The sequence below is a fragment of the Elephas maximus genome, chromosome 4, assembly GCF_024166365.1.
Source record: "Elephas maximus indicus isolate mEleMax1 chromosome 4, mEleMax1 primary haplotype, whole genome shotgun sequence".
In the NCBI taxonomy this organism is placed as follows: Eukaryota; Metazoa; Chordata; class Mammalia; order Proboscidea; family Elephantidae; genus Elephas; species Elephas maximus.
Window position 1 is genome coordinate 46,652,101 of NC_064822.1, and position 27,323 is coordinate 46,679,423.

The 27,323-nt window shown below is 38.9% G+C and overlaps 1 protein-coding gene across 1 annotated transcript in view; it reads right to left on the reverse strand.

Moving 5' to 3' along the window:
- CELF2 (CUGBP Elav-like family member 2) overlaps nt 1-27,323 on the reverse strand; it is a 587,695-nt gene that overhangs the window by 466,156 nt on the left and 94,216 nt on the right. Inside the window, exon 2 of the mRNA XM_049885073.1 lies at nt 590-625. Within this exon, the coding sequence (XP_049741030.1) occupies nt 590-625 (36 nt within the window). The remainder of the gene's footprint in view (nt 1-589; nt 626-27,323) is intronic.

Sequence of the window (27,323 nt, forward strand, 5' to 3'; positions counted from 1 at the left end):
GCCTTTGGATGGGTTGAGCTGCCAGCCTTTCGGCTAGCAGTCCTGCACTTAACCTTTGGTGCCACCCAGGGACTCCTAGGCATTCATTTCCACAACAATAAAAATTCATAAATGTACTTTTATTGTCATCCAAACTATGATGTAAGTTCTTTGGGAGAAGCTCAGGATTCTTTCATAAATCTATAAATACTTCAACATAATGACAAAACAGATATACCCAAGAAAAAGCAATTCGATATGTATTTAGATTGCCAATTCCCATGAATATACCAAAGGAAGCAGCATCTTTATGTTTTCTGTGGAGAATACAGCTCCTAAATACATCTCTGGATAAATGATGCAACTTCAAATGGATGAGAATAATTTCTCCAAGTTACGTATGAGCGTTAGCTTCATTACTTCTTGATTACATCACTTATATGTAACACATATACTTTTTTTTTTTTTTGCATTTACGTAGTGAAATATGAGGTCTTAAAATCTGATGCGAAGAAGGGAAAATGAAGACACTCTCTTCAAGTGGCCAAATGCACTTCCTACGGTGTGTATCAGGAGTCATGTACAGAATAAGCGAAACCAGCTTGCTCACCTTGGTAGACTTCCAGCTAATTCTGTGGCAGTCTCTCTGTAGGAGAAAAAGAAGATTACGATGAGCTTCTTTTGGTAAATTATAAAAATGTATTTAATATTAATTCCCATAAAATAATACACCAAGTCATTCTATCGTATGTGCAAAGATTAGAAACTTAAAAATGACTGATCACACTTTTGATTCATTCTCATAAGCATTGGAATGGTTACTTTTAAAGTGAATTTTACACACGAGCAACATATCTGCCTCTGCTTCCTGGTGACAGGACTTAATTGAGTTTAAAATACATTAAAATTTCAAAATGTATAACATACAGAAGGAAAATAGGAGAGAAAGAATACCCCAAGCCACCTTTTAGATTTTTGCCAATTAAACACACCACCCAGATTCTCTTTCCAAGAATCCTTTAGAGGCAAATTCCTTTGAGGTAGCTTCTTGGTGTTGATGATCTCTGGCACCTGTGGTTCACGAAGGACCACGTACACCTCAAAACCCAATTCTTTTAGTAGCAAATTGCTGGTTTTCATTTCTTTGTCATAACATCCTAACACTAAGGATTCTTGAAGGCAGATGCTATGATAGTTCAAGTGGCACAAAAGAAAAGTCAATAATTAAATGCTCTATAGCATATTTGTGTGTGTGTGTGTGTGTGTGTGTGTATAGGATCACTATGAGTCGAAATTGACTCAAGGGCAACAGGCTTTTTTTTTTTTTTTTAATAGCATGTTAATAAAAACGACCAGAGACAATTTTCAAAACTCACTTGAGGGAGGCCACATTTTCCAAATTACAATACACTGTCTTTCAATCAGAGCTGAGTTCTTGGAATAATGGGAAGCAAGCAGCAGGAGGAGGAGATGGAGGCGATGTGTTAAGATATGTTAAAAGTGGAGGAGGATTCAACTTTAGAATGAGGGATTAAAGATGTAATTCTTAGGAACACTGGTGCATAATCTTCTTAAGGTCAGATAACCCCCTTAAGAATCTCATTAATGATATGAACACCTCACATAGAAAAAATAACAATACACATCTACACACCAGATGTGGTGTGCAATGGCAGGTGCTCCATGAACCTTTCAAAGCTAATATGTGAACTTTGGGTCAAGAACCTCAGCTTTAAGCTAACATTTCTTTACTCATCTTTTCGATCAAATACAGGACTTTCTCCTCCATGAGCCTTCCCTGACCCTCCCAACTTCTAGAATGCCCTCCCTCTACTTATTATCTGTGACAGCACCTGAGCGCTTTAGGAAATGCCTGTTCCTAAAAAGCTATACTTACTTAAAAAAAAGAATGTTAAGTTTAGCTCCCCACAGAAATGCCCTCTCTTAAGTCATCAAAAACATTAAGCTTTTAGCTTTTATTGCTAGAAACTGACTTTTTGAAGAAAATTTCCATTCCTCCAGCAAAACTTCAGCTGAAGGCATTGTCCTCTATACTGTTGTTTTTCATGTATTCATTTCTTCTCAGAATTTGTTGTTAGATGCCGTTGAGTTAGTTCCGACTCCTGGCGACCCCATGTGTGCAGAGTAGAACTGCTCCATAGGGTTTTCAAGCCTGTGACCTTTCAGAAGCTGATTGCAGGCTCGTCTTCTGGGGTGCCTCTGGGCAGGTTCGAATCACCAAACCTTTCAGCCAATAGTCAAGCACTTAATTGTTTGTACCACTCAGGGACTCCTTCTAAGAATTCCGTGCCTACGTATATTTTCTTTCTAAACAGAATCTGTAATCGTGGGTACTACAGCTAAGAAGCATCCCTCTTTTCTCTTTTCCTTTATAACACCTACTGCAGCAGAAATATCTTTTAATGTTTATTTTATTATTTATCATTTTATCTTTGAAATCAACATGTATTAGTACTCTATAAATATGTAATGTATAAGGAATGAATTAATGAACTTTTCTGATCTTTCTGTTGCCCTTGAGGGTTAGGACTATGTTTAGAGCTTGATCATAGTAACAGTACCACCCCAGGGTCAAGGTCCAGTTATCTCTCCTTGTTTCTAATCTTTTAACTCTTTATTTTAGCTTTCCAGATTACATGTATTTTAATATTCTGAGTCCCCTGATATCTTTTAAAGGAGTCCCTGTGTGGCACAAACAGTTAAGCACTTGGCTACCAACCAAAAGGATGGCGCCTCAGAAGAAAGGTCAGGTGGTCCGAAAGACCACAGCCATTGAAACCGCATGGAGCACAGCTCTTCTCTGAAACACGTGGGGCCACCATAAGTCAGAATCAACTTGACTGCAGCTGGTTTGGTTGGTATCTTTTAAAACTATGTTGGGCATGCGTTATAAAAACCTGTACCAAAACCAAACCTGTTGTTGTCGAGTCAATTCCAATTCATAATGACCCCATTAGGACAGAGTAGAACTGCCCCACAGGGTTTCCAAGAAGTACCCGGTGGACTCGAAATGCTGATCTTTTGGTTAGCAGCCGTAGCTCTTAACCACTGTGCCACCATTAAATCATAAAAGAGAAGCATTTCTTAACCTCAACACTATATTGACATTTCTGGTTGGATAATACTTCCCTGTTGGGGGGTTGCCCTGTTGTGACTACCAAAAATATATCTCCATACACTGCCAAATGTCCCCTATGGGCAAAATTTTCCCTAGTTAAGAACCATTGTTACACAGCAACAGATAGATGTGTTCATAATTGATCTCCATTTTAAAGTTTACTATATTAACCAACATTCTCCACTCACATGGGAAAATGTAATGACTAAGCCTTTTCAGGAAAACAGTGGTGGTGTAGTGGTTAAGTGCAATGGCTGCTAACCAAAAGGTCAGCAGTTCAAATCCACCAGGCGCTCCTTGGAAACTCTGTGGGGCAGTTCTATCATGTCCTGTATGGTCACTATGAGTTGGAATCGACTTGACGGCAACAGGTTTGGCTTTTTTGGTTTTGGAGCCCTTTCAAGAATGTCTGTTTTCCACATACGAGCAGCTGATATTTGACAAAGGCTCAGAGTCAGTTAACTGGGGAAAAGATAGTCTTTTTAACAAATGGTGCTGGCATAACTGGATATCCATTTGCAAAAAAATGACACAGGACCCATACCTCACACCAAGCACAAAAACTAACTCCAAGTGGATCAAAGACCTAAACATAAAGACTAAAACGATAAAGATCATGGAAGAAAAAATAGGGACAACCTTAGGAGCCCTAATACAATGCATAAACAGAATACAAAACATTACCAAAAATGATGAAGAGAAACCAGATAACTGGAAGCTCCTAAAAACCAAACACCTATGCTCATCTAAAGACTTCACCAAAAGAGTAAAAAGACCACCTACAGACTGGGAAAGAATTTTCAGCTATGACATCTCCGACCAGTGCCTGATCTCTAAAGTCTATATGATTCCGTCAAAACTCAACCACAAAAAGACAAACAACCCAATAAAGAAGTGGGCAAAGGATATGAACACACACTTCACTAAAGAAGATATTCAGGCAGCTAACAGATACATGAGAAAATGCTCTCGATCATTAGCCATTAGAGAAATGCAAATTAAAACCACAATGAGATTCCATCTCACTCCAACAAGGCTGGCATTAATCCAAAAAACACAAAATAATAAATGTTGGAGAGGCTGCGGAGAGATTGGAACTCTTATACACTGCTGGTGGGAATGTAAAATGGTACAACATCTTTGGAAATCTATCTGGCGATATCTTAAACAGTTAGAAATAGAACTACCATACAACCCAGAAATCCCACTCCTCGGAATATACCCTAGAGAAACAAGAGCCTTCACACAAACAGATATATGCACACCCATGTTTATTGCAGCTCTGTTTACAATAGCAAAAAGCTGGAAGCAACCAAGGTGTCCATCAACGGATGAATGGTTAAATAAATTGTGGTATATTCACACAATGGAATACTACACATCGATAAAGAACAGTGACGAATCTGTGAAACATTTCGTAACATGGGGGAATCTGGAAGGCATTATGCTGAGCGAAATTAGTCAGAGGCAAAAGGACAAATATTGTATAAGACCACTATTATAAGATCTTGAGAAATAGTATAAACTGAGAAGAACACATACTTTTGTGGTTACGAGGCGGGGAGGGAGGAGGGTGGGAGAGGGTTTTTTACTGATTAATTAGTAGGTAAGAACTGCTTTAGGTGAAGGGAAGGATAATACTCAATACATGGAAGGTCAGCTCAATTGGACTGGACCAAAAGCAAAGAAGTTTCCGGGATAAAATGAATGCTTCAAAGGTCAGCGGAGCAAGGGCGGGGGTCTGGGGACCATGGTTTAAGGGGACTTCTAAGTCAATTGGCAAAATAATTCTATTATGAAAACATTCTGCATCCCACTTTGAAATGTGGCATCTGGGGTCTTAAATGCTAACAAGCGGCCATCTAAGATGCATCAATTGTTCTCAACCCACCTGAAGCAAAGGAGAATGAAGAACACCAAGGTCACATGACAACTAAGAGCCCAAGAGACAGAAAGGGCCACATGAACCAGACACCTACATCATCCTGAGACCAGAAGAATTAGTTGGTGCCCAGCCACAATCGATGACTGCCCTGACAGGGAGCACAACAGAGAACCCCTGAGGGAGCAGGAGATCAGTGGGGTGCAGACCCCAAATTCACATAAAAAGACCATACTTAATGGTCTGACTGAGACTAGAGGAATTCCGGGGGTCATGGTCCCCAAACCTTCTGTTGGCACAGGACAGGAAACATCCCCGAAGACAACTCATCAGACATGAAAGGGACTGGACAGTGGGTAAGTGAGAGATGCTGATGAAGAGTGAGCTAATTATATCAAGTGGTCACTTGAGACTGTGTTGGCATCTCCTGTCTGGACGGGGGATGGGAGGATAGAGAGAGTTGGAAGCTGGCAAAATTGTCATGTAAGGAGAGACTGGAAGGGCTGACTCATTAGGGGGAGAGCAAGTGGGAGTACGGAGTAAGGTGTATATAAACTTATACGTGACAGTCTGACTTGATTTGTAAACGTTCACTTGAAGCTCAATATAAGTTAATAAAAAAAAAAAGTCTGTTTTACTTTGGCTCCTACATCTAAGTTTGCATGCTTACAAGAACAGGTTGTGTCTGTTCCCCAGACCATTTATGGTAATGCGGCTTATTATAATTGTGTGACATAATTAAACAATATGTAAATTCAATGAAATATGAGTGTGGAATGTTATTTCTATGAAAGCTAAGTTGAATACTTTAGAATAATTAAAAATCACAAATAGCTAAAGAAAAACAGGAATTCAATTAGGTTTATGTGCAAGACAACTATAAATATTGGGGGAAAAGACAAGGCTTTCACAAGGGCCTTTAAGTTCTTGTTCCACTTAACAAATAAACTGGAAATTACAACATGGCGCATTAGGTGTGATTTTGGCAAGAAGGACAATGTAGAACTTCACTCAGTAGGTCCATACACTCAAAACATCTTTGGCCTTACCTTACAAAAAAAGACAAATGCTGGGGGAAAAGTCATGTTCTCCACATATTAAGTACTAGCAGGTGAAAATGATGCTTTGCATAACTGTGTACTCAAACTTTACATTAGAGTTATCGACATTATTTGATAGGAAAAATAATTTTTGGTGAACATGAATGACTGGATGACCACGGTTGAAAATACATTATCTTATAAAATATATTTTATATTATAACAAAATAAAATATAAAACCCGATAATTCCACTGGAGTATGTAGCTCCAAGAGAAAAAGCAACAACAACAAACGAATGAACAAACAAAAAACTCAGAATCACATATCTGCCTGCGGCAATGTGGAGTCCCTGGGCGGTACAAACACTCTCAGATACTAATTGAAATGTTGGAGGTTCAAGTCCACCCAGAGGCTCCTGGAAGAACACCCTGGCAATCTACTTCCAAAAAATCAGCCATTAAAAACCCTATGGAGCACAATTCTACTCTGATGCATATGGAGGCCATGAGTTGGAATCCACTCAGCAGCAGTTGGTAATCTGTCCCAACACAGCTAGGACTCACCAATGAATTACCATTTTTTCTGTCACCAAATACTAAAATTTTCTAAATTGATTAGTTCATTTTTATCAGTTTATTATGGCTAAAAAACAATCTAAATTATTCCCTTTTTTCATTAATGTATACCTTTTATAAATGAATTCTTGAGGAAAATAAACTTAGCAAAAATATGCAATGCTTCCTCTTGGTAATGCTCCTTCATAATCCAATCAGGAAAACTCAAAGAAGGTAACATAAACACCATGATTTTCTCATTGAACTTTCGTAGGTCACAATGTCCATTAATTGCATTGCTACCTGAGTACAAATCACCTTTATCACTGACTAATTTTTATTCATCAGACATATTAACTGAACACTTAGTATATACGCTCAGTACAGTGTGGGGTGTTTTGAGAGGCACCAAGATGATTTTGATCCTGATCTTTGTTTACGAACGCTTTTCGCTGTTATTAGTTGGCGTTGAGTTGATTCTGGCTCATAGTGACCCATGTGCAGTGTAGAGCTGTTTTGGAAGCAGATCACCAAGCCTGTCTTCTAAGGTGTCTCTGGGTGAGTTCAAACTGCCAACCTTTCCATTAGTAGTTGAGCGCTTAATGGTTTTGTACCATGCATTCAAGTGTATTATATAAAGTAAAAGTGATGAATACTTCTTTTTTTTCCACTTCTGAAAGCACTTCTAAGTCAAAGACCACATCTTATTCAGAATTCTGAATGCTCAGTACCTGGCACACACTAAACACTCAGTAAATATGAATGTAATAGAACTATTAAACATTTTCTACTTGCTGCTGATTCCAGTCCCATAAATTCATTTTTAACAATGTCTGTTGCAGTTACAGCAACATTTTAAGTTTAATTGTGCTAATTTCCATTCCTTAGGTATCCTTATCGAGATAATCTGATTTCAAGAAGAGAGCTAAATTCTAAAAATTGAATGAAAACAATGATGAAAAAAACGGCAAATGAATTTATATGTTACAAGAAAGAGAAATTCCTAGCGGCTAAGAAGAAAGAAATGATGGAAAGCATACGCTTTTGATTGGTTGCAGATCCTTGGGCAGCTCCACTGCCCTCTTGGGGTCTCTATTACCCAGAATATACAATAATGTTGCCCTTTCGTCTAGGATTGCTGAATGCGATCATCCACGTAAACAAGAAAGAGCTCAGCAAATTTGAAGTTGTGTTATCAATTTAATTTTATCAATGGGAAAAAACACAGAAAAGACAGGTACCTGCCAATAGCAGACAAGTGTCCCATGTGTATCATGCAGTTTTGGTAGACTATTTAGCATTCCTTACAAGCATATATTTTTTTTAATTTTAAACACATAGAATGTTCACTATTGCATGGAGTGATGCCAGCTTTTCTCAGCTGTCTGAAATATCATCCTTCCTCATCATCTCTTAGCCTTCCCCACTCCTGAACTATGTGAACAGTTCTTTTTTTAGGAAGTCTTGGAGCAAGAGCACACCATCTATTTCTGTGCAGCTTGCCAGCTTCCAAAATTAGCTGACAACTATAAAACAGAGGACATGAGCCCCCATGCTAACTGTGTGTCAGCACGGTAAATATTTTTAAGACCCGGAATGTTTTTCTCCAATGGTGCCTTTGATTCTTTCCAAAGTACAGACTTTTTTTTTTTTAATGTTAAAAGACATTTTATTTAAAATACAGCTTACTGCCTGTCCTGAAAATTATTTAATCTTCTGGTTGTGGAAAGAGTGAGGTTTTCTATATTTTAATTGAGGGTGAAAATATTATAGTCAAGCAGATTTTTTTTTTTTCTTTCTTTCCTTCCATTCGTGTGTGCATGTTTCACCCAACCTGGGGCAAATTGGGGGCCTTTAAAGTTCAATCTCCTTCCAAATAATACAGAGATTAGAAGATTAGTTTAAAAGTATCATGACAAATCCATATATTAGTTCAAGACAGTTAACTCTTTTCTTACACGGTTATCCTTAGCTGTAGGAAATCAAAACACCTTAGACATTAAAATATCTTCTCTGAAACAGGAAAGCCAAAGATCGCTGTTTCTTCATTGCTCTGCCTTTCCCTTCAATATTCATCAGTCTCTATGTTTGGACTCTTCATTTTTCTTCCCTTCTTATCCTTCTCCTTAATTTCCACTCACCCGATTAAGATACCAAAACACATATGGGTGGGTGGGTGTGTAAAAAAATACTAGCAATAATTCTCACCTGGTGAGATCTACACTTACACAACACACTAGCTAGCTAACATTTATTGGTTCCTTCTTATTACCAGCCATAGTTCCATGCCATTTACATGTGTTCACTCTCTTCAGTCTTTATAACAACCTCATTAAGTAGTTATTACTGTTAAGCCATGATAGAAAAGAAGAAAATGAGGAAAAAAATGTTAAGAAACTTCCCAAGGTCACACTGCCAGTGAGAGGCAGAGGTCGGATTTGAACCCAGGCATTCTGGCTCTAGAGTCCACGCTTTTCATCACTATGGTATACTGTTAATATACACAAACTACAGAGATATTATATATATATATATTACACATTCATTCATTCATTCTGGATTCTGACTAGGGCAGTGAACAAAACAAAGACCCTGTTGTTGGGAAGTCTACATTCTAGAAGGGGGAGATAGACAATAGACAAAATAAGAAAATAAATACTGATTGCCACTGGTCATAGTATATGTATAATGAAGAATGAAGTCGGGTAGGGGGATAGAGAGTAACAGGAGGGGTAAAACCCATTGCCACTAAGCTGATTCCAACTCTTAGCGACCCTGTAGGACACAGTAGAACCACCCACAGGGTTTCCAAGTCTGTAAATCTTTATGGAAGCAGACTGCCACATCGTTCTGCAGAACAGCTGGTAGGTTCAAACCACCCACCTTTCAGTTAGCAAGCAGCTGAGTGCTTAATCACTGTGTAACCAGGGCTCCTAACAGGAGGGGTAAGGGGTTATTCTTAGAAAATCATAGGGTGGTACAAGAAGAGCTGTCTGATATGGTGACTGAGTGAACTCATGAAAGCATTAAACACTTCTACCCCACCTTGGTTTTTTAGGCCCACTTCTTTCCTTTGCACTACTATATTTCACTGTTCTTTTCAGCGGATATTCACTGAGTACCCACTGCATGAAGCAGACAATACTAGGTGCTATGTTTTGTTTTTATTTATTTTTGAAATGATAGGTGGTCTCGGTTTCTATATTCAAAATGCTGACAACTAAAGGGGAGACAAGACCCTGTGATAAGCTCACCAAGTCATTTAAAAAACTGTAGGTTTGGACAAGAGACACTTCACACCACTGTAGAGACTAGCCTCTCAAATCCACTCCAGTATGGAAGTGAAATATTAGCTAGCAACATTCACAGAAGTGGTCCTGCCTCCAGACCAACTTCCTAAGAGTTACCACTCTAAGCTCCTCCGCCTAGCCTGACTGAGTTCACAGAAATCAACCCTTTTAGGCCTCTCCGTTTAAAAAATAAAGTCTACAAGGTAGAATTTCTCTTTAAATCACTCAACACACTTTTGGTATTTAACTGTGCTGAGAGTTGCCACCATGGGGAGATGAGCCTTCTATTCACCAGGTTTCTCAGTAAACCCTTAGGAACATGCTGGGGGTTGTCTGGAACTAGAGACTTGGCACAATGGTTAAACACTAGGCTGCCAACTGAAATGGTGGTGGTTTCAATCCTCCCAGCAGTTCCGAGGGAGAAAGACCTGATGAGCTGTTTCCGTAAAGATTACAGCCAAGAAAAACCCTATAGGGCAGTTCTACTTTGTCACGTGGGGCTGCCGTGAATTGGGACCGACTGGACAGCATCCAACAACAACAAATCTGGTGAGTAGGCCGACATGCAATTCGACTTGTCTGAAGAGATGCTACAGTTAAGATTCATTTACTTACCTGAGGTCAGCAATCACTGACCTATACAGCTTCCTTCAGATTGGCTTTCATTTTGATTTTGAGAATCCTGCTCAGGGATTTTACCTGGCTCAAAATTTATTCATATTATTTTAGTATTTCTTAGAGAAAACAGCCACAAATATGTGCTTTTCTCTGTGTCCTTGTGCTCAAATGCCTTGAAAATGAAATTGGGAAAGGTTTCTCTTAATCAACTCTGCACAACAGCCCATCTGACCCTGCCTGTTGTCTGTAAGGAAGCCACTGTTCGAAGAGCATGGCTGTCCCTTCCCTCATTTTGAGTCGATGTTAAGGGCTTTTGTTTTCTCTTCTTTCAGAAAAGTCTTCTTGAGACTCAGCTCAGGAATCCACGTAAGCAGGGGCCTGTCCTCGACACTGTCAGTGGCTTTAGGAGGAAAAGGAGTGAGTCTCGACACACACTTGGCTTTGTCTATTAATCATCACACCCTTTATGCTCTGTGATTCTGCCTCAGTTAAACAGTGATCCACTAAATACCTGAATCAGCCATCAGCAACAATTCCTGCTCATTAAAATCCACTTATGCCGACTTTAGCAATGGCAGATGTAACCAGCCCTGGAGGGCAGTCACAAAGCCTGGAAATGGCACATTAAGTTTCATTTACCAACTTCTGCTCTGAGACAGGAAGTAGAAGCAAAAAAAAAAAAAAACCCTAAAAAAATAAAAATAAAAAAATTCACAATGCACATCTAAGTGTGTGTATGTTTCTGTAAAATTTTGTTAACAAAATGACATCTCTCCCCCCAAAAGTATATGTTCTTCAAATACTACACTTCAGCAAGGGGAAAGGGTATCAGCTTATTAAAAGATTCCTACATTTAATATTATTGGATTCTTGTGCTCTAAGCTGTACTACAATTCATAAAGGGGGCTCTTAAGGGGAAATATGCCAAAAAATTATTAATCAAAAGTAATTTTTTCTTTGATAAATCAGTTTAAATGGATGCCCATTTTGCAAAATACCTAATTTTCTTGTATTAGTTCCCAGGAACATAATATCACCAATAAGTCCTCCTAATTAGAGAAAATCATCCCCACCCATGATAATTTCTAGATCAAAGAGGGATTTACAAATACCAGCCTGCACTGTAGTGTTTGCCTAATGGCCTAACCCATCAACCAACAGGTATTGGCACTGAATTCATTAAAATGTATTAATTTGTGCAACAAATATTTATACAACTCCTACTATGTGCCAGGCACTATGTACTGGGAATTAGCAGTGAACTAAATAAACACGGAAACTTCACTCCTGGAGCTGACCACCTAGTGGGGAAGACATGGTAACAAGTATTACAAAAGTGAATATATAATAATAAGCAGGTGGATGAGATTTCATCCACCCCAATCCCATACGTGGGAATCCCTGGGTGGTGCAAACGGTTAATCTGCTTGGCTTGGTAACCGAAAGGTTTGAGGTTTGAGTTCACCCAGAAGGACCTGGAAGAAAGGCCTGGTGATCTAATTCTGAAAAACCAACCAATGAAAACCCTGTGGAGTATAGTTCTACTCTGACACACATGAGGTCACCATGAGTCAGAGTCAACTCTATTGCAATGGTTTGGTTTTTGGTTTCTCTCATAGTTGCCCTTCTAGGGAAGGATAGAATGCAGTCTTCAGTAAGACAACTCTAGTGAGACCTCATTAGCATAACAATGCCAAAGTTATGACTGACAAAGCAGAGAACATTAACCAGAAAAATGATGTTTTCTCATACGTAGGCACCCCTTTCCGAGAATCTGAAAGGCAAAAGCCACTGCCTTTAAGGAGGAGTCTGAGGTAAATGTGAGAACCAACAGGATCTTATGTGCTTTTGCAGAATAGCATCTGGCCTGGGAAAAGGCAGTGGGTGAAAGACATATGGAGGACTGTGGAGAAGAGAGAAACTAGAGACTGCTGCCTACTGGAGAGTGAAGGGGCCTTCTGACAGCCAGAGTCTGACCCAGGATGTAACAAAGTGATTTAATAAAAATAAATAAATAAACAGATGGGCTGCACCTGCTCCTGGACTCCTGATATGTTCGTCATTAACTCAAAGTCATATTACTTCTTCCTCTTTAACAGACACTACCTGCAGGCCCTGCCAAGAGTTTAAGTTCCCTGAGTGCTTTGAGGAACACAAACTGGAACTTAGGAAACTTGGCCTTGTTTGCCTCCACCGAACACTAAGTAAGGGGCATCTATGCTTATGTTTAAGTAGCCCTGCAATGGAGCCCTGGTGGCCCAGTGGCTAAGTGCTACAGCTGCTTACTTAAAGGTCGGCAGTTTGAATCCACCAGTGGCTCCTTGAATGCCCGTGAGGCAGTTCTTCTCTGTCGAATAGGGTTACTATGAGTCAGAATCGACTCGATGGCAAAGGGATTGGTGTTTTGATTTTGGTGGTGTGATGGTTAAGCACTTAGCTGGTAACCAAAAGGTTGGCTGTTAGAACACACCCGGTGGCTTCGGGGGAGAGAGACTTGGCGATCTGCTCCCATAAAGATTATAGCCAAGAAAACTCTATTGGCGGGGTGGGTTATCCCATAAGCAAGGTAAGCATGTGTTTACTTGTGCTTACTTACTAATCTGATGTGAACAATTTTACATGGCTTTCACCACATCAAAGAAACTGTACACTAGAGATTAGTAAATAAGCGTAAGTAAGCCCATGCTTACCTTGCTTCCTTAGCCCCCATCAGGCATTGTAAATTTGAAAAAAGCCTTAGATTCTGTAGGAAGGTGCTCTGGGATTGGGCGAGACAGATGCCAGCCATATCTAGAAGCAGAATCTTTGATGTGGTGAAAAAATGGGAAATTGTTCACTACAGATTAGTAAGTAAGCACAAGTAATGCTGTGCTTATCTTGCTTATTGGATAATCTGCCCCTGCCTACGAGGCAGTTCTGCTCTGTCACATGGGGTTGCTATGAGTCAGAATTGACTTGACAGCACCCAACAACAACGTTTATATTTGGGCAGCAGTGTAGCTGTGACCTCTGCCATGGGAATATCCGCACAATACATACAAAATTCCCTCAGAGGGCTTCCTTCTACCTGAACCTGGCCTCCAAAATGCAGTCAGGGAATGAAGCTCGATTGAAGATACTGAGTTTTTCCCCCTCAAATATGTAACAAAATGCTCTTCTGTCTTAAAGTTAAAAAATTCACTTCTTTTCTCCAATGCCAAGAATAAAAATTAAAAAACCCTTCACCACTGAGTCGATTCTGACTCAGAGCAACCTTATAGAGTATACTTTTTTTTTTTTTTAATCTACCCTTACAGAGTCCTAGAAGACCAACAGGATGGCTCTCTTAGCCCTCATTTTGCAGATGAGTAAAGTGGGGCTCCTAGAGGTTCAATAGTTTGCCATAAAACAGTCAGTTTAGGGGCCGCACACTCAGGCCTTCTGACTACAAAGGCATCAGTGATGTGGACTGAAACACAGAACTCGATTTGAGTTCTGACCATAAATGGAAGAGAGATGAAAATTCTCCCATTCTAGGGACACTTTCACCTTCTTAAATTGTTTTTGTTGTTGGATGCTGTTGAGTTTGTTCCAACTGATAGCAACCTTATGTACAACAGAACAAAACACTTCCTGGTCCTGCGCCATCCTCGTGATCATTGTTATTCTTGAGCCCACTGTTGCAGCCACTGTGTCAGTCCATCTCATTGAGGGTCTACCTCTTTTTCGATGACCCTCTACTTTACCAAGCATGATGTCCTTCTCCACGAACTGGTCCCTCCTGACAACATGTGCAAAGTATGTGAGTCGAAGTCTCATCATCTTTGCTTCTTAAATTAAACCATTTGAAATAACACTACCCTAAGATCTATCTTCAGAGGGGTAGTTAATGCTATTTCACATCCTTCAGACTTTCCAGGTTGCTTGTTGGACCCTGCTGGGTAAATTACATGTGGTGTTCATCATTACCTCTAAAAATCCAAATCTGTGTATTCATCCATGGTGGGCCATGTCCAAATCTCTCATTTAACAATCTCAAGCATGTCCTTTTTGTGGCAATCGGAATTTTGAAGCAACCCCAGATGAAATCTACAACCTTCAACACATTCACAGAGGATAATTATATCTCTACAATTACTAAGAAAAAATAACATAAAATCAACAGAAATGGAATCAACAGTAAAAGAGCTAAATTATAGATAACAGAATATTCATAAAACTATACCTCATCTCATGAATGTGGGAGCACTGTCTGTATGCCAGAATTTCTTTAGCCATTGGTGATATTCAGCATATTGCAATTGAGTGCAATTACAGTTAGCTATAATTAAGAACAATTACAGCTTTTATTTCTCTACTTGTTCTTTAAAAGCACATTTGTAATAAAACTTTTTTTTAAAAGGTGAAGAATATAATTATACATCCTTAAAACGTCTCAAATAATTAGTTTGACTAAAGTTTCTTCTGGAACAATTTTCATTTTAACTGTCAGATCTGCCATTTATAGTCAATGGAACATACTTTAAAAAAAAAAAAAAATTCCATCATTAACCTTTTTCACCCCATATAGCTGTGTATGCATTCTTGGTACAAATTGAAGGTTTTGGCAGTTAAAGCTCTAGGGCTTGCTGCAAACTATAAATTTTCCCCCATTTAGTTGTTTGTGTGTATATGCGTGTGTCTTTTAATTTAAAAAAATGGTGTATTTGTACAGTATGTTTTCTTGCTTGAGATATTTAGGAAAAAAATGCTTGTGTTAGAAATGTAGGTTCTCTATGTATATAAAAGAACACTGTCCTTTTCATTCTTGCAGATTTCATTTACTGTGTATTTAAGCAGTGCCCAAACTATGCAGGGCCTACATTGTAACAAATCTGCCTCTAAGGTAAGCACACGTTCAATATCAGCCTAATAGGACCAGTGCCTAGTTAAGATCAGTGAAGACGTTACCTTTTCATAAATCTCGGCTCTAACTCAACTCCAGCTTATCAATGCCTGCAAGCCTACAAGATCACTTGTTAGACTGCTAGACTGCAAGTTCCATGAGGGCAGGGACTTAGCTGTCCTGTGCATCTCTATCACCAACACTCAGAACAGTAAGTAGCTGGCCCAGATAAAATGCTCAGTAATCTGAATATGTTGAATCACTGGAGGGCTTTTTTCAGGTCTTTTCCATTTACGTTGGGAATAATTAAAGAATTAATCACCTCAGTGATTTTGAAGATGGAAGAAAATTAATACAACTCTGGAAATTGAAGAAATTTTCATCACTTTTTTAAATTAAGCACTTGACTGGTAACTGAAAAGTTGGCTATTCAAACCTACCAGCCACTCCATGGGAGAAAGATGTGGCATTCTGCTTCCGTAAAGATTACAGTCTGGGAAGCCCTACAGGGCAGTTTCATTCTGTCCTGTATGGTTGCTCATAGCAACCCTATAGGACTCTATAGGGTTGATGAATAGGAATCAACTCGACAGCAGTGGGTTTGGTTTTGGGGGTTGGGTTATAGGGCTGCTGTGAGTCGGAATTTACTAGATGGAAATGGGTATGGATATCCAGTTGAATTAGCAGTCCTGGGAAAGAAATTCTTAGACAAAGACTGTGTACCCCGGGAATGGGTGTGTGTGTGTCTGTGTGTCTGTGTGTGTGTGTGTGTGTGTGTGAAAAAGATAACCTTTTGAGGTCCTTTACAATCTTGAGATGATAAAGATTTGCTTACTAAACCTGGATCAAACCTTAATGCTCTAAAAAGAGCATGCCTAGTTGTGCAGGGTGGGTAAAGAGCAATTTCATCCATAGGACACATCATTAGTGTCAAAGATGCTAAAATATTGAGAAACTGCTGTCCCTAAAAATATTCTCAAATATTCAAAACACTGAGACCAACGTGGATAAAAGGTGTATTATAAAGTTGATCATTTATTGTATAACAGCTAGCAATTACTACATACTTAGTATGTTTCCCTCACTTTGCTTAGCACTGTACATAAATTCTCTCTTTTACTCCACACATATGTTAAACAGTTACAATTATGTCCATTTTCAGATGAAGCAGCTGAGGCTCAGAGAGGCCAGGTAAATTTGAATCCAGGCCTGTTGGATTCTAAAATACATGGTTAAAATAAGAAAACAAAACATGTTCAACCATGGTCAGAAGACACCAAAGAAAATATGATGATCTGGGTGGATCTAAGCAAGGAATCTATTGAGTGTAAACATGGGGGCAAAATGATACTTCAGCCTCCACTCTCAGGGTAGCGTGTTGGGTTACGTGTTAGTTAAAACCACTTGTGTGTACCTGTCCTCACCCAAATACATGAGAAGGCACGTACAAGGATGTTAGTCACAACACTAGCTGTATTAGAAAGAACCTAAATGCATATGAATAAACGGTATATTCATACCGTGGAAAATCTATCCCCGGGTTACAAAGAATGAGGAAGATTTCTATGCTCTAAAATTGATATAATTTCAAAGATGTTGAATGATAAAAAGAATAAATTGCGGAATAATAAGTTCAGTTTAATAACGTTTAAAAGTAAAAGCCACAGAACACGATGTTCCACAGGTCCATTCGAGTTTGGGAACAGATAGAAGCAGTCCTGGGAGGAAACACAGCAGGCTGATAAGCGATGGCCTCCGGGGAAACGGGCCTGGTGGGCTATGAACACTTAAGTCATGACACAAAACTTGTTTTTGTTTGTTTTGTTTTAGGGGCCATCCAGCAAACCTGAGGGGCGCATGAGTTTGAGGTATCATTTTCCTCGCAGCAGCAGAGCCCCACCTTTCCTGGGAGAGAAGGCACCCATTGCCCTCCAATGTCCATGAGCTGATTTCAGCAACTCCTAAAAGAGGAAAGGGACCCTGGCCGTAGACCCTGTGCCGGGAGCTCCCCAACCCCATACCCCACCCCCAAGGGCTGCTGGATTCCCGTGCGAAGCCACGAGGTCAAAAAAGGGAACACGCGGGCGCATTGCTCTCCGTGAACGCGGCCTGCCTACGACCGCCGCAAAGCCCTGCCCGGCTGGGGAAAGGGAGGAAGTGTCACCAAGGACGCCCCCGACTCACCCCCCACGCGGCCGGGCCAGGTCCAGCCACACCGCCAACGGGTCGCTCGTGGCCTCCGGCTGTGCACGGGCGTGGGGATCAGCCCACCTGAGAAACGCCGACAATGAGCCGGGTTTGCCGCCCCAACAGCTTGATTTCGCTGCAAAAGGGACCTCCTCTCCACTAGGAGGAGCTATGGAAGAAACCGGGAGCCCCCTCCGGAGGCGGGCTCAGCATCATCTCTAAGGCGCAGCTCTACTGCTCCAGATTCAACTTCGCGAAGGTCCGCCAGGTGGAGTGTTGGGGGACTCTGGAGTGGATACGGAAACCCTGCTGGCAATGATTAAGAGCTACCGCTGCTAACCAAAAGGTGAGCAGTTCGAATCCCCCAGGCGCTCCGTTGAAACCCTACAGAACAGTTCGTTTCACATTTGGATGCCCAATTTTTCACCATTTGTGTAAAACCTGTCATGTTCTCATTGAATTGCCCTTGGATCTTTGCTGAAAATCAGTTGCCCGTGTATGTATAGGTCTATTTCTGGGTTCTGTATTCTGTTACATTTGTCTGTTTTTGCATCAGTACCACACTATTTTGATTCCTGTAGCTCTATGTCTTGAAATTAGGTAGTGTTACCTTTCAACTTTTTCCTTTTTCAAAGTTATTTTGGCTATGCGAGGTCCTTTGTATTTCATATGAATTTTAGTACATTTCTAAAAAAAAAAAAGCTTACTGAGGTTTTGATTGATAACTGATCAATCTGTGACGAATTGACCTCTTAACAATATCAAGTCTTCTGAACCATGAATCTGGTATATCCCTCCACTTATTTAGGTCTTCTGTAATTTTGCTCTGCAATATTTTGTTTTTCAGTATATAAGCTTTCACTTCTTTTGTGAGATTTATACCCAAGTAATATTTTTGATGTTATTATGAATAGTATAATATATAGAAATATAATTTACTTTTGTATATTGATTTCGTATCCTGCCAACTTGCTAACCTCATTAGTTTTAGTAGCGTTTTTGTAGATTCCATCAAATTTACAATATAGACAATCGTGTGATCTGCTAATAAAGACAGTTTAACTGTTCTTTTTTTCTCCAATACAGGTGCCTGTTATTTCTTTTTCTTTCCTAATGCACTGCCTTGAACCTCTAGTACAATGCTGAATAGAAGTAGTGAGAGCAGATAGCATCTTGTTCTTGACTTAAGAGGAAAACCAGTCTTTCACCATTAAGTGTGATGTTAGTGGTAGGTGTTGTGTATATGTCTTTCATTGCGTTGAGAAAGTTACCTTCTATTCGTAGCTTTGTGAGGGTTCTTATCAGGAATGGATGTTGAATTTTTAAAAATCTTTCTCTGGGTATTTCGAGATGATCTTACAGTTTTTCTCTTTCAGTTTGATAATATGGTGAATTACACTAATTGATTTCCAAATGTTACACTTAAGTTTTCATTCTTGGGATAAACCCCACCTGGTCATAGTACGTTTTTCTTTTTATATATTGTTATATTCAATTTGCTAATATTTTGTTTAGAATATCTTAATGTATGTTTATAAGGGATATTGATCTATAGTTTTGTTTTTCTTGCAGTATCTTCATCTGGTTTTGATATCAGGGTAATGATGGCCTCTTACAATGAGTTGGAAGCTATTCCCTCCTTTTTAGTTTTCTGAAGGTTTGTGGAGAGTTTATTATTTCTTGCTTAAATATTAGGTAGAATTCACCAGTGAAGCCCTCTGAGCCTGGAGTTTTCTTCATGAGAAAGTTTTTAACTACAAATTCAATTTCTTATTAGATATAGAATTATCCAGGTTATTTATTTTTTTTCCAGTGAGCTTTGGTAATTTGTGTCTTTCAAGGAATTTCTCCATTTCATCTAAGTTAGGGGTCATCTCAAACCTGCAAACTAAAAATGGTTTTTACAATTTTAAGGGTTGGGAAAAAAAAATGTGACAGAGACTATATTTAGACTCTCAAAGTCTAAAATATTTACTATCTGATTTTTTTGCAGAAAGAAGTTTTTGGACCCTTGATCTAAGTTGTTAAATTTACTGGCATAAAGTTGTCCATAATATTTCCATATCGTCTTTATAATATCTGCAGAATCTGTAATGATTTCACATCTCTCAGTTTTAGTATCAGCAATTTGTGTCCTCGCTCTTCTTTTCCCTGATCAATCTAGCTAGAGCTTTAGTAATTTTATGGATCTTCTCAAAGAACCAGCTTTTGGGTTCATTAATTTTCTCTGTTGTTTTTCTATTTCCTATACCCCCTCTGATCATTATTATTTCCTTTCTTCTATTTAGTTTATGTTTAATTAACTCTTCTTTTTGTAGTTTCATAAGGCCAAAGCTGAAGTCATTGACTTGAGACTTTTCTTTGTTTCTAACATAGGGGTTCAGTGCTAAAAGTTCCCCCATAAGTACTACTATAGGAGCATCCAACAAATTTTTATGTGTTGTTTGTTCATTTTTATTCAGTTCAAAATACTTTCTAATTTTCCATTTGATTTCCTTTTTGACCATGAGTTATTTAGAAATATATCATTTAGCTTCTAAATATTCAGATATTTTTTCTTATTGATTTCTAATTTATTTCTGTTGTTGTCGGAGTACATACTTTGTATGACTTGAATTATTTTAAATTCATTGAGACTTGTTTTATAGCCCAGAGTATCGTCTCTCTTGGTAAATAGTCAATGTGCACTTGAAAAGAATGTGTATTCTGTTGTTGGGTGTAATGTTCTAAAAATTTCAAATAGGTGAAGTTGGTTCAAGTGTTGTTCAAATCTCCTATACCCTAATTGGTTTTCTGTCTACTTGTCCTTTCAGTTCTTTAAAAAGGACTTGTGGATTTGTCAATCAATTTTTGCTTCATGTATTTTGAAGCATAAACATTTAGGATTGCTATATCCTTTAGATAATTTGATGAATTGACTCCTTTATTATCATTCAAATTATCATTTTTTATCCCTGGTAATATTCTGTGCTCTAAAATCTACTTTGTCTAATATTAATATAGCCGCTCCAGCTTTCTTTTGATTAGTTTTAGCATGGTATGCCTTTTCTCGTCCTTTTATTTTAACCTACTTATATTTATATATTTGAAGTGCACTTCTTACATGCAGCATATAGTTGGGTCTTGCTCCTTTTACAGCTCATTATTCGCCATTAATGAAGCAAGACTCTTCTGTGCACCACACTCATTGCCCTGTGAATCTTCAGGTTTTCCCAGGTGAGCTATTCTCAGCCCTGGGTGAGTGCCAGGCACTTTTACCTCTAAGTCTTTCAGATGTCCCCCTCCCCCAGCCTCTGGTAGTTTTCTCACATGCTGATCATTATTAGCTGAATACTCAAGGAGGACCTTTAGTAGATTTCTGAAGTTCTTTCTCTATGTAGCTGTCCTGTGATTTCCAGCCACTCTGGTCCTCCTAGATAATTAGCTCTGTCTCCTTAACTCAGGAAGTCTGCCAGGCTTCCTCCCAAACCCCCATGTCCTGTGCTATGGCCTGGAAACTTTCAAGGCAGTAAACTGGGGCCAGTGAAAAGCTCAACCCATTTGCTTCCAGTCTGTCAAGAATCATTGTCTGAGGGTATTAGAAGCTGGCGAAATAGACACGAAAAGAGAGAGTGGAGGGAGGGAGTGGGCTGTCTCATTAGGGGGAGAGCAATTGGGAGTATGTAGTAAGGTGTGTACAAGTTTTTGTGTGAGAGACTGACTTGATTTGTAAACTTTCACTTAAAGCACAATAAAAATTAAAAAAAAAAAAAAGAATCATTGTCTGGTATCCAGTTGTTTACAAACTTTTTTTTTTAAAGATGTTTAATTTCTTTCATATGTTTTAATGATATGTTTAATACACTGTATCCCATTTATTTATTTATTTATTTAACTTTGGTTGTTTCAGACAAGATAATCCAGCACCTGTTACTTCATCTTGGCAGAACTCTCCCAGCTGACTTATCTTGAACTGGAAAATAAGCCTTTTATTTCACACATACAGTCAAGTTTAAAATGTGTAGGGTGGGTAATACTGTCAAATTCACATCATGATGACTAATATCTCATTCTTAGGAAAATATCTTTATAGGGGTTAAGTATTATGTCCGTGAAGGATGTTAGCAGGCAGCAGGACAATGTGGGCTTGACAGTCCATCTGCCTGGCTTCAAATCTCGGTTCTATCCCCTATCAGCTGTGTGACTTTGGGCAAATTACCTAACCTTTGTACCTCAGTGTCCTCATCTGTGAAACATAGATAAATTCGAACTCTTGTGGGGAGTTAATGCAATAGCAGATGCAAATATACTCAGCGCAGTGCCAGGCCCAAAGTAACTGACCATCTATTTTCAATAATTGAATGTTATCCACCGTAATGTTATTATCGTATTTAGTAAAGGAGAGAGCCAATGAAAATGAGGAAACCCTCAGTGAGATGGATTGACACACTAGCTGCAACAATGAACTCAGACATATCAATGATCGACGACGGCACAGGAATAGGCAACATTTCATTTTATTATACATGAGGTCATGAGTTGGAGTCAACTCCGTGGCAACTAACGACAACAGCAACATTACTTCTACCTCACAATATTGTCTGGAGACTGCAGACGTGAGCAACGCAGGATCCATTCTTTAAAAATGTAGCCTTGGGTTTCTAAATAGTTATTTTCCAGTTTATACAACCAAAAAATATGAGACCCTATTAGGTTCCCAATAGATTCATCCTAACAGTGGCTTTACCACAGGATAGGATGGGGGGGGCTTGCCATGCAGAATAAGTTTGGGAATTGGCTGAGTGCCATTTAAAAACATTACATCTGACCAGCTGCCTTTTTAAAATATAAATTGTTTCGGGCGACACATTTTATAGTCAATCACGGTAGATTGTTCTCTCTAGTTACCCATACCTTCCCTAAATTCAGATAAGGTTTTATAACTGACTGCCTAGAAATAAGACCTATTGGTCAGACAATATAAACCAGTAATTGTGAAGCCTGTATGCTAGAGGAATTTTCACATTACCTTTTAAACTGCCCTGTGTATCAGTGGCTTTGATAAAGAGGATCCCCTTTAGAACAATACCAGAAAAATCAAGTTACTCTTAGAATCTGGCTATGTGGTCAGGCTACTTACAATATCAAAGCTTAGCGATTTTAGACATTACATTAAAACCATCGTGTTGGCACTATTGAAGAGGTCAGATGATTCATTTTAGCTAATTCAGTAACATGTTGCTGACTCTTATACTCAGAACCCAATTTTATTCTATTTGGCTCTTTATAATCCATTTTAAAGCTCACACTATACCTATTCTTTGTTCTGCAAGTTTTGGCCTCTGGCTCAAAGCGGTGAACTTCTGAGATTACCTCCAAATCTTTTTTGCCCAAAATGAAAACTCTGTCACTTGAACTTTCATTGCCCTATAAGAGTCAGGTTAAAAAACATTTTTTTATTAAATTTGTCTTTAAGGTCCTGACCTTGTATTCATTACTTTTATGGTTAATACTGTCATTCTGGTCCAAGGACACTCTCAGATTCTAGAAACCTTAAAGAGTACTCGGTGTCTCAGTTTGTTCTGGGAACCCTGTGTGGTAGACCTAGGCCATGGTTATAGATTTTGCAGCCCTATACAAGAATACAATGACTGTTCCATACTCTTAAAAATCTTGCATTCTGCTGCTGTCCAACTCCTGGGTTTAAGCTGGTTGCTCCCAACCTTATGTCAGTTGATATGGCAACCACTTGTTCCGCAGAGTAACCACAGGATACCTCAGATATCATGACACTTCCGTAATCTTAGGGCTCAAATAATTAAGATCTTTCTCTATGTGTAATTGTTTCCAAGCCTCTCAGTAACTTGCTGTGTGGCCTTGAGCAAGTAATTTACCCTCTCTTGTGTCTCTGTGTGAAATGCCCTGCATCTGTGAAATAAGAAGAATTTTACTGACCTCCCTCACTGGGATTTGGGCTGGATTAATTTGTTGCTGTATTTAAAGGGTAGTTAAATCTAATCCTCATTTCAAAGCAAAATGTTAGGCTGTTCTGTTCTAACGCAGTTCAGAATGCCCAAAAGGAGCTTGTGTTAGAAATGAAAAATTCCAAAGAAAACAATCATAGGAAAAGAAGAAGAACAACAAAATGTTATACACATTTTATTCTTTGGCACTTTCTCTGTTCTTCTAATACTATTACATCCACCTGAAACTAAACAATAACAAGACCTAACATTTCTCTCCACTACTCATCTGTCAGTTTGTTGTAGTATGGTGCCTTGCATGTTGCTGTGATGCTAGAAGCCAAGCCACCAGTATTTCAAATATCAGTAGGGTCACCCATGGTGGACAGGTTTCAGCAGCGCTTCCAGGCTAAGATAGACTGGGAAGAAAAACCTGGCAATCTCCTTCTGAAAAAAGTGGACCAGTGAAAACCTTATGGATAGCAGCAGAACATTGTCTTATACCGTGCCAGAAGATAAGCACCTCAGGTTGGAAGGCACTGAAAATATGACTGGGGAAGAGCTGCCTCCTCAAAGCAGAGTTGATGACCTTAATGAAGTGAATGGAGTAAAGGTTTCAGGACCTTCATCTGCTAATATGGCATGACTCAAAATGAGAAGAAACAGCTGCAAACATCCATTAATAATCAGAAGGCAGAATGCACCAAGTATGAATCAAGGAAACTTGGAAGTTGTCAAAAATGAAATGGAATGCATGAAGATCAATATCCTAGGTATTAGTGATCTGAAATGGACTGGTATTGGCCATTTTGAATCAGATAATCATATGCTCTACTATGCCAGGAATGACAAATTGAAGAGGAATGGCATCACATTCATAGTCAAAAAGAGCATTTCAAGATCTATCCTGAAGTACGTTGTTGTCAGGGATAGGATAATATTCAAACACCTACAAGGAAAACCAATTAATATGACTCTTATTCAAATTTTTTTCACTAACCATTGATGCCAAAGATGAAGAAGCTGAAGATTTTTACCAACTTCTGCAGTCTGAAATTGATCGAAAATGCATTGATAATTACTGGGGATTGGAATGCAAAAGTTGAAAACAAAGAAGGATCAGTAGTTGGAAAATGTGGCCTTGGTGATAGAAACGATGCAGGAGATTGCATGACAGAATTTTGCAAGATTAATGACTTATTCATTGCAAATACCTTTTTTCAACAACATAAACGGCTACTATGCACATGGACCTTACTGGATGGAATACACTGGAATCAAATTGACTACATCTGTGGAAAGAGATGATGGAGAAGCTCGATATCATCAATCACAATAAGGCCAGGAGCTCAGTGTAGAACAGACCATCAATTGCTCATATGCAAGTTCAAGTTGAAACTGAAGAAAATTAAAACAAGTCCATGAGAGCCAAATATGGCCCTGAGTTTATCTCACCTGAATTTAGAGAACAACTCAAGAATAGATTTGGCTCATTGAACCCCAATGACTGAAAATCAGATGAGTTGTTGGGTGACATCAAGGTCATCATACATGAAGAAATCAAAGGTCATTAAAAAGACAGAAAAAAGAAGACCAAAATGGATGTCAGAAGAGACTATGAAACTTGCTGTTGAATGTAGAATAGCTAAAGCAAATGGAAGACATGATGAAGTAAAAGAGCTGAACAAAAAATTCAAAGGGTGGCTCAAGAAGAAAAAGTCAAGTATTACAATGAAACATATAAAGACCTGGAGTTAGAAAACCAAAATGGAAGAACACGCTAAGCATTTCTCAAGCTGAAAGAAATGAAGAAAAAATTCAAGGCTCCAGTTGCAATAATGAAGGATTCTACGGGGAAAATATTGACCAACACAGGAAACATCAAAAGAAGATGGAAGGAATGCACAGAATCACTATACCAAAAAGCATTGGTTGATGATCAACCATTTCAGGAGGTAACATATGATCAAGAACCAATAGTACTGAAGGAAGAAATCCAAGCTGCACTGAAGGCACTGGTGAAAAACCAGGGTCCAGGAATTGATGGGATACCAATAGAAATGTTTCAATAAACAGATGCAACACTGAAAACACTCACTTGTCTATGCCAAGAAATTTGGAAGACAGCTACCTGGCCAACGAACTGTAAAAGATTCATATTTGTGCCTATTCCAAAGAAAGGTGATCCAACAGAATGTGGAAATTATTGAACAATATCATTAATATCAAATACAAGTAAAATTATACTGAAGATCACTACAAAATGGCTGTGACAGTACATTGATAAGGAACTGCCAGAAGTTTAAGCTGGATTCAGAAGAGGATGTGGAACGAGGTACATCATTGCTGATGTCAAATGGATCTTGGCTGAAAGCAGAGAGTACCAGAAAAACGTTTACCTGTGTTTTATTGACTATGCAAAGGCATTCGACCGTGTGGATCACAACAAATTATAGGTACAATTGTAAAAAATGGGAATTCCAGAACACTTAATTGTGTTCATGTAGAACCTGTATATAGACCAAGAGGCAGACATTCGAACAGATTAAGGAGATACTGGGTGGTTTAAAGACAGCAAAGGTTTCTATCAGGGTCGTATCCTTTCATTACACTTATTCAATCTGTATGCTGAGCAAATAATCCAAGAAGCTGGACTCTGTGAAGAAGAACGTGGCATCAGGATTGGAGTAAGACTCATTAACAACCTTTGATATGCAGATGACACAATCTTGTTTGCTGAAAGTGAAAAAGCCTTGAAGCACTTACTGACGAAGATCAAAGACTACAGCCTTCAGTATGGATTACGTCTTAACATAAAGACAATAAAAATCCTCACAAATGGACCAATAAGCAATATCATGGTAAACGGAGAAAAATTTGAGGTTGTCAAGGATTTCGTTTTACTTGGATGCACAGTCAATGCCCATGGAAACAGTAGTCGACAAATCAAACGATCTATCACATTGGGCAAATCTGCTGCAAAAGACCACTTTAAAGTATTAAAAAGCAAAGATGTCACCTTGAGGACTAGGACGTGCCTGTCCCAAGTCATGGTATTTTCAATAGCCTCATATGCATGGGAAAGATAAGCAATGAATAAGGAAGACCTAAGAATTGATGCCTTTGAATTATGGTGTTGGCAAAGAATATTGAATATACCATGGACTGCCAGAAGAACGAACAAATTTGTTTTGAGTGAAGTACAGACAGAATGCTCCTTAGAAGTGAGAAGGATAATAAGACTTCATCTCATGTACTCTGGACATGTTACCAGGAGGGACTAGTCCCTGAAGCAGGACATCATACTTGGTAGAGTGTCAGTGAAAAAGAGGAAGACTTTCAACAAGATGGATTGACACAGTGATTGCAACAATGGGCTCAACCATAGCAAAGATTGTGAGGATGGCACAGGACTAGGCAGTGTTTCATTGTATTGTACATAGTGCCACTATGAGTCGGAACCAGGTTGAGGGCACCTAACGCCAACAACAGCAACATGTCTCTAAAATATTCAGTGCGCATTTTCCTATATTTTCCTTGTCCAATAACAAAAATTATCTTCATGTGCTATTTATCTTCTATATTGCTACAAAATGCTTTCCTCTATGATGTATCTACGAAATTTAGAAGTGAGACTGACAGTTATCCAGCAAGTTGTAGCAATATGTAGAGCACAACTGTGGATCAGGGGAATGGCTACTTATTCAAGTTGTATTTGTCCTAGATAATTGTCCAAGTCACAATGTGAACTTATTTTGCCATTACTCTATAAGTAAAATAACACAATAAAATTCCCATTTATGAGAATGTTTGGGAAAATGGAACA